The sequence below is a fragment of the Bombina bombina genome, chromosome 1 (genome assembly GCF_027579735.1).
Source record: "Bombina bombina isolate aBomBom1 chromosome 1, aBomBom1.pri, whole genome shotgun sequence".
NCBI lineage: Eukaryota > Metazoa > Chordata > Amphibia > Anura > Bombinatoridae > Bombina > Bombina bombina.
This window is the reverse complement of record NC_069499.1, coordinates 1,445,205,341-1,445,214,075: the sequence shown is the minus strand read 5'-3', so window position 1 is coordinate 1,445,214,075 and position 8,735 is coordinate 1,445,205,341. Positions and strand designations below refer to the sequence as shown.

Sequence of the window (8,735 nt, the reverse complement as noted above, 5' to 3'; positions counted from 1 at the left end):
GTCTGTGGGTGATAGCCCACAACTTCCAGGTAGTTAGGCCAAGGAAGAGGCATAAACTTCAGCTTCTATGCATAATGTCTAGTAAACTAAAATAAAAGAGATAAAAAGTTAAAGAGGAGTAGGTCGTAGGAACATTTTGTGTGAGTATCGTGGTACTGTTGTAGAGTGATAGGCAGACATGTCTAGTATAATATCATTTAAACATATTGGTCAACATATAGTAAATTGAACTCTACTAAGGTTATTAAGTGGTAATAAACTTGAATAATGACATTTAAACAAACTATTCAAGGAATAATGAATAAAACTCTGTTTACATCTTAAGTAGATTCATCTCATCGACAATGAAATGTCTTTGTTTTTCTATTAATTCCACCATTTTTTCTGAAGAAAATAGTCCTCCATCCCCCCCTAGAAAGACCATAAGGAGATAATATTACCTGGTCTCCATAACATGGCTACTAGTTATTGAGATAAACAATAATTATAAAGGAAACATTAGACAGTTATAATTACTCATCCTGGAGAGTCTGTGTCCATGCTGCCAGTATTAGTCTGAGATATTTGTCGTCTTTTGGACTGCTTGTTGTTGGTATCAGGGCCTGGTCTTCTTTGAGACTTAGGGTTTTCCAACTTGTTTTGTTGTGCATGGGGAGATGGAAGATTTCCGCTGTCAGGTGGGGTGATGTTTAGTAGGTTGCAGAATCTGTTAATTTCTGTCAAAGAGGAGCATTCAACTTTCTTTCCATTCTTCATGACTATGACTGAGGTGGGAAAACCCCATCGATATGGGATGTGTAATGTCCTCAAGTGTGATGTTAAAGACTGAAAGTCCCTCCTCTTCTGCAGAGTTCTTTGGGAAAGGTCTTGAAATATTTGAATTTTATGACCTTGGAAATTTATGGTTTGGCTCTTCCTTGCTACGTTATATATTTCTTCTTTTTGTCTGTAATTTTGGAAGTGGACTACAATGTCCCTTGGAGGCGAATCATCTGGTGGTTTTGGACGAAGTGCGCGGTGCGCTCTGTCCAGGGGAATCTCCTCACTGTCAGAAGTGTTATTTCTCAGAACCTCATTAAATAGAGCCTGTAGGTAGTCTCTAATTTCGTGTTTCATAACTGTTTCAGGAATTCCTCTAAAGCGAAGATTCCCTCTTCTAGTACGGTTTTCCAAGTCATCAATTTTATCTTCTAGATCACTTAGATGCTGGAGTTGTTGTGCTTGGTTGGTAGAAAGATTCGCTAATTTTTGTGAGACCACATATTCGTATTCCTCTAGAGTGTCTACTCTATGACCTAGTTCTGTTATCTCTTTTTTGAGGTCCGCACACTCATCTTTAATACAGGGTTTAACCTGTTCAATTAGGGCTGCCATTGTTTGGTATGTGATCGGAGTGTCATCTTCATGTGTCTGATTAATGGCTGATCCATCATCCATTTTGGTCTGTGTGTTATCTTGGTCTGGATCATCTTCTGTAGTATTTTGTAGACACTCAGCTTCCTTGGATTTGGAATTTTGGTCTGTTTGTTTAAAAAAGGTGTGAACTGTGCTTTGACTGTTTTGTGATATCTTCTGCGGTCTGTCCTGGCGAAGATTTTTTCTTTGTGACATTGTGATCCCTGCTGTTACTTGTTTTTGGCAGTTGATTTTGTGGTGGTGGTTGGCACTATACCTCTTGGGGGATTTTACCCTCACAGGGTGATTACGGGAAAAGGTAAAGGGGATATGACCCGTCACCACTTAGTGTGGCGGGAAAAGGGATGGAGGTAGGTGCCTGATGAGTGAATAGTAGAAGCAGGTCAGGTGGCAGTTATTGAAATATACAGTGGTGTTTTTAGTCTGTAGTCCATCTATGTTAGGTAACGATATTATTGGTGTCACCTTACTAGCTGGATAATTTTAGTTCCATCTGTCGTGCCACAGTAAGCTAGTGGGATATCAGCATTGAAAGTATAGCTAGCGAGCAGTAGGCCTTGAGCTCAGCTTGTAATTGCGTCACAGTTTATTATCTGAGGTTCCACAATCAATTATTTGTCCTTATGTCCTTGTATTAGCGTAGACGCCATCTCAACTCTCTGATGGTAGGCTCAGGTCTACATTTAAGAGCTGTTTGACAAGTCAGGTCCCTGTGTGCTATAAGCACTTGGTTATTTAAGAGGAGATGGCAAGTGCGGTTTTAAAGAGCGCCATAGTGAGTGACTGCTAATGGCGCTAGTTATGGCTTTCGTCAACGTCTATGCAATAAAGAGTCTTTTATAGAGTGTCCCTTAGTATGATCAGTTTGTTCTATAGGTAGGTGCGTAGTGCATTGCGTTCGGCCCGTTTTGCTTACCGACCGCAACTTGCGCTGATCAAAGTGAGACTGCGTTACCCTGTCCGATTATAGGAATCGGTGTCGTGGTCTCCGGATATTGATAGCCGATGTTGAAGCGCCCGTTGAGGCTGTTCTTTCCGCTCACTAGCTGTTGCGGGCTGGGTAACTCACTCAAAAACAGGGCCGTGGTGTAGGCCTTAAGCCTAGTGGTGTCCGACTTCGGTCAAAAGTTTCCCAGGAGAAACCATCTGGCACTTGACTAGAGCACAGTGGTGGCAGATGTAGATATTGATCAAAAGCTGCAGGCTAACTGTAGAATTGGAGCTGTTAAAGGCTCTAACACCCGGTCTGACTACGGAGCCTCAGTGAAGTGCAGCCATCATGGTTGGCTGCTCGCTCCGCCCCCCTTCGGTAGTACTGTTCTTATTAGTTTAATACCTGTTACAACCCCTAATAGTGGGAGGTCTATATGGTGGGAGGTTTATAATTTACTTCTATTAGATCATTTGCTCCATTCTCTAGATAACATTTGCTGACAAGCATATTAGATATGCTCATTAGCTGCTGATTGGTGGCTGCACATAGAAGCCTCATATGATTGGTTCATCTATGTGCATTGCTATTTTTTCAACAAAGGATATCTAAAGAATAAATCAAATGAGATAATAGAAGTGAATTGTAATGCCGTTTAACATTGTATTCTCTATCTGAAACATGAGATAATTAATTTGTGTTTCGTGTCCCTTTAGTAGAAATATACAGACAGAATGAAGGTACTCACCAAGCAGCCATCCTCCAGAGAGTGTTCCATTTTCAAACATATTGAATAAGGAGGTCTGGCGCAGGATGTAGGAATCATGTGCACTCCCCGGGAAGCCTGCATACACATGTAAGAATTTCAGAGTGTATCGCAGACCATCTGGCAATTCAATGAGTGAAACCCTTTCCTGTTAATATAGAGGATTGGCTCCTCATGTGGGGCCACGATACACACATGTGTGCAATCAATTGCCCCCATGACATTGGGAATACCCCCCAGATGATAGAAGCCTTGTTTAAGACGGTTCCATTCTTGGGGGGTACGGGGGAAATGAATGTATCGTTGTGTCTGGTTATCTAGAGCAGTCAAAACCTCCCCTAGAATCCTGGAGAAGGTAGACTGCGCTAGGCCAGACACAAGCCCCTCTGTTGACTGGTATGAGCCGGTTGCCAGGAAGTGTACAACACACAACAGCTTCTGCATACCAGTCAGAGCTTGGTTCCTATACGCTTGAGGGTCAATATCATCCTTCAAGACCTCATATAGGTTAATGAGGCTTGCAGAAGTCAAACAATATTTTTCCCTGACCTCCACTTCTGTCATCCCAAACAGGGTGACCCTAACCTTGTGTATCCTTGGTGCTCTTCCCCTCTGCTGATGCCTTTGTCTTATAGGCCCTGCTGGCCTATGGCCAGCTGCAGCAACAGCAGCATGGGGAGCATCAGGAACAGGGACAACAGCAGGAGGAGCAGGGAGGGCAGCAGCAGCAGCTGGAGCAGGGACAGCTACAGCACCATGACCAGGGACCTCAGCAGCAGGGATACCATACAAAACAGGGGTTTGTAGGGGTTCCAGCACCCCTTGTGCCCCATGACGCTGTCTCACTCTGAATGCAATATATTGAAAGGGAAACATGGTGGCTAATGAGGGTGTGCATTGGAAGGTGTTTTAAGGCTGCAGGTGAGAGGTTGTGCTGTTTGTGATTGGTTTGACAAACTTGCAGGGGCAGGAATAATAAATGCTTTTAAGAGGTTAACTATTTGTGATCAAGCTGCTGCTATGTATATTGTTAAGCATGCATTTGTAAGGCCTTCAGAGAGTTACATTGGTTTCTAAGTCAGTGCAAGGGTTCCTGTGGCTGAAATTGGCGAGATGAGAATGGAGTAGATTTTCTGAAATCTGCACGCGTAAGTCCTTACGCCGTATATTGAATACCAAACTGCGCGTGTTTTGTATGTCAGTCTATGGGCCAAAAAACGACGGCGAAGGCAGAATTATACGCGCGTAACTTCTAAGTTACGCCGTATATAGGATACCAAACCCGCGCAAATATTGGCGTCGCCGGCTTTTGCGGGCGACGATTTATATCGGATCGGGCCCTAGATGCCTGAGATACAGATTTTCTGATCAGCTTTTTACAGATATACTGCATCCCGTTGAAAGTGATTAAGTATTTAAGTAACATATCCTGTTAATATTTTAACTTAAAATAAAATTTATCATAAAGAATACTGTAATATTCTATGTAAAAAAAAATCAAGAATAGTCAAATTATCCTTAGCGAGATACTGGAAAATGTACATATATGTATCAAGTACAATATTCAGAAGAACAACAAAACTAAGTTTACAATTAGTTAACTGTAGTTCATGTAGGTATGAATTGTTAAAGGAATTTTATGATTTTGGGTTTAGAAGGATAATATTTATTAAAGGCTTGTAAAAAAAAACATTTTTTTTTTCCTTCATGATTCAGATAAAGCATATGAATCTTAAACTAATTGACTTCTATTATCAAATGTGCTTCATTCTCTTAAATGCTTAGTTGAAAAGCATACATTGGTAGACTCAGGAACAGCAATGCAATACTAAGAGCTAGCTGCTGATGCAGATGTGTTTAGTTAGCTCGCAGTAGTGAAAAGCTGCAAATTTGTGGCTAGATTACGAGTGACGTGCTAACTGTATAACCATAAGGGGTATTTATCGGCTTTCTGCGTGCAACAGAAATAGTGCAATTATTCTGAATTGAAAGTAAACACATTAGCCTGACTTCAGAGCTCTGGTTAAATGTTACGCTAGATTAAAAAAAATGCACAAAACACATCAACAAGTTTTACTACATTACAATAACCCTCATATTGACACTGTATTATTAAAAATATAAAAACCATTGCATTGAAAAGTTATAAGGGCGCAAAGATATGAAGTCTCAGATGTAAGAAAAAAAAGGCATGCAGAGTTCTTTAATACAGAGATACATACATACTCATGTGTGTGTGTACATATGTATTTATTTATTTATATGTGTGTTTTTTTTAAACACAGAGCTACATTTGTACACACACACACACACATATATATATATATATATATATATATATATATAGAGAGAGAGAGATATAAAAAAGTGTGTGTTTGTGTGTGTGAATTGGAGCCCATTGCAGTCAAGTAGCTAAAAACATAAAAAATCATATTTATGCAATTTTCATATTAAATAAAGTGTTTAACTGCGTTTTTAGTGTATATATTATAAATTCCAATGTTCTTCACATAGGGGTGTTATGTCCGGGGGATATTTCTCTATCAGACCAAACTTTTCTAGCAGTCTTCATATTCTGGTGTCAAGTGAAAATATAAAGAAAAATCCTGGGACTAAAGTTAATAGGATTAAAATGATGTGGTAGTGCAAGGATAGCCACATAGACAAGATAAAATGAAATTTCCTGAATACCTGAGGACAAGCCAAAAGGGTAGGTCACAAAGCAGTCCAATTATTCAAGGTACCGATGGGCAAGACAAATGAGTAGGTCATAAAGCAAAGCAGGATTTAGCAACAGGTAAACAGTCCAAGCTTCCATGGTAGCAATGGGAAAGGCAAAAGAGTTGGTCACAAGGCAAGCAGTATTTGGCAACAGGTAGAGAGTCCAAACTTTCAGGGTACCAAACGACAAGGCAAAAAAGTAGGTCACATGGCAAGCACTATTCAGCAACAAGTAGTCAAATAGCATTAACAATGAAAAGGAGCACCCTTGGTAAGACAGATTAAACCTATACTCGGGAAGGGAGGAAACAATGAGGTTGCTTTAAATAGGAGCAGATTTGTGCCAAGAATGACACACAGATGCACACAGCGTGACGCAACGATGCGCACAAAGATGAGTTAATTATGTGCCCGAAATAGCGCAGGTGCACTGCAGTGACGTAATTACAGCACCAATGGCGCGAGAAACAAAAAGCAGCAGGAAGTGGCCATACCAATGGCCTGTACGAGAGAGGCGCAGGAAAGTATGTGACAAGGGGAATATGTTATAAGTATTTTTACTTCCTATATATAGCTGTATTTATTTATGCCTTTATATATATATATATATATATATATATATATACAGTATATATATATATATATATATATATATATATACACACACATAAATATACATATATATAATATCTAGTGAGTGATTTTTGTGTTGTTGCAATAATCCTGTTAAGGGATTGCTCTGTTACAACAGTATTTGAAGCAAAAAACCTGAGATTTTGCATGTCTAATTTGCATATCTTACCCAGAATCCTCTGGTGCATTGGTAACAATGTATATGGAGTTTTACTGGGGAATCGTAAGCAGGTTACTTGCCTAGATGTGCTAATTTTCTATGCAAAAATGTATATTGATATATATATATTATATATATATTTATCAAAACCTAATCAGATATATAGTGAAATATTTATTTAAGAATAAAAAGAACATTCTTCTGTGTGAAGAATATTGGAAAATTAAATATTCCTAATTCGTGTCATGTTTACTGCACTTGAATAAACACAATCAGGTGGATAGCGCACAAGTATGGGTGTTTTTTTCCAAGTTTCCACACTACAAGTCTATGAGCACGATCTTGATAAAAATTGCACTTTTTGAATGTTGGTTTCTCACTCTTGCTCTAACTTTTTACTTTCCTCTCACAATATGAGCGTAACCCAAGCCTCCATCTAGTGAAGTTAACACGCAGGTGGGAGCTTTAAATAGTTCTACACTCTAGTCTAGCCCTGAAAGTTGTTTAAAATTGCATGCTCTAACTAAAACATAAATTATTGTGTTTCATTTCCTTTTAACTAAAATTCTTTTTCATAAAAATAATTGTATAATTATATTATAGTTCCATCTACTGTATATTCATTTACCTATCTTTGAATGAAGGGTTATGTTTATTAACAAATACTTTTAAAATTGCCCTTTTTATATCACGATTTTTTAAAGTGTATATTAGAGGGTTTAACATTGGAACAGTAGTCGTATAAAAAACTGCAAAAAGTTTATCTTGAGCAGGTGAATAGTCTGAAGATGGTCTCATATACATACATATGATTGTCCCATAGAAAAGAATGACAACAGTGATGTGTGACGAACATGTAGAAAACGCTTTTCTTCTGCCATCAACTGAATTAATCTTCAGCACATTCAGAATAATATATGCATATGAGGTCAGCGTAATGAAAAAAGGTGTGAAGCCGAAGGCAACCCCTTCCACAAACGTAACAAGCTCAATAATGGAAGTGTCACTACAGGATAATTTCATGAGGGCAGTAAGATCACAGAAAAAATGATTGATGATGTGAGAGTTGCAGTAGGACAACTGAGATGTTAGTATAGTACAAGATAACATATCGATAAATCCAAATGCCCATGGTGCTACTGCCAATAGGATACATACTTCCTTCTTCATGATTTTATAGTAATGAAGTGGACTACATATTGCCACATAACGGTCATATGCCATGACTGGGAGAAGAAAGAATTCTGCATCAGTGAAGACAAGGTAAAAATATACTTGCGAAATACAGTCTGCAAAGGAAACTGTGTAATACATAGAGCCAAATATAACCATAACTTGTGGGGCTGTAACATTAATAGAACAAATGTCCAAAAATGACAGATTCAGCAAAAATAAATACATTGGATTGTGCAGACTTGAATCAAAAATGATTATCAAAATGATGACAGAGTTCCCAACCAAAGACACTAAAAAGGAGAAAATAAACAGCAGTAAAAGAAGTAAGTTCCATGTAGGGAGATCGGAGAAACCAATAAGATGAAAAACAGAGAACTGGGTCACATTTTCTATATCCATAAGGTTTTCTCCCTAATGCATTAAAATTAACAAACATACAGTATGTATTAGTTATTGGTTATAAATCTGCTATTTTTTTTTGGATCGTCTGTATTTTCTACCTGAAAATGTCAACATCAATCACATATATATTTATTACAATTATAATTGTGTATGCCCCCATTTCTTAGCGTTTGCGCAGACAAGGTTCCCCCGAAAAATGTGTGCCTGCCCTTCCCTTCGACACAACATTGGCACAACATTGGCTCCTGGAATGTAACATTGCACTAGCTTGTGTAAACCCACCCCCTGCTGCTGTGCAATCATTTGCTTGAGAGCAGGGCTTGTAAGTCATCCAAGACAAATGTGTTTGGGTTGTTTGCACACTAATTGCGCTCATTGTAAAATTTTAACATGGCCAGGTTGGTGCACGTATTACAAGTTGAAATTAAAAAGTTAGTGTTAGAGTGAAAACCCGATACCTGCTAACTTCAGGATGTTAAATATCACCATTATACTAACTTCTCATCATAAACTTCAATGAAGCTCAATGA

General features: G+C 38.6%; 1 protein-coding gene across 1 annotated transcript; it reads right to left on the bottom strand.

The window, feature by feature from the left end:
• Positions 1 to 7,251: 7,251 nt before the first annotated feature.
• On the bottom strand, positions 7,252 to 8,202 carry LOC128666151 (olfactory receptor 1019-like). The gene has a single exon (XM_053720593.1). It carries the CDS (start codon positions 8,200 to 8,202, stop codon positions 7,252 to 7,254), a length of 951 nt encoding a protein of 316 aa, XP_053576568.1.
• Between the last annotated feature and the right edge of the window lie 533 nt (positions 8,203 to 8,735).

Coding starts and splice junctions, on each gene's coding strand:
- LOC128666151 (XM_053720593.1), bottom strand. CDS start 8,202: ATGGATATAGAAAATGTGACCCAGTTCTCTGTTTTTCATCTTATTGGT.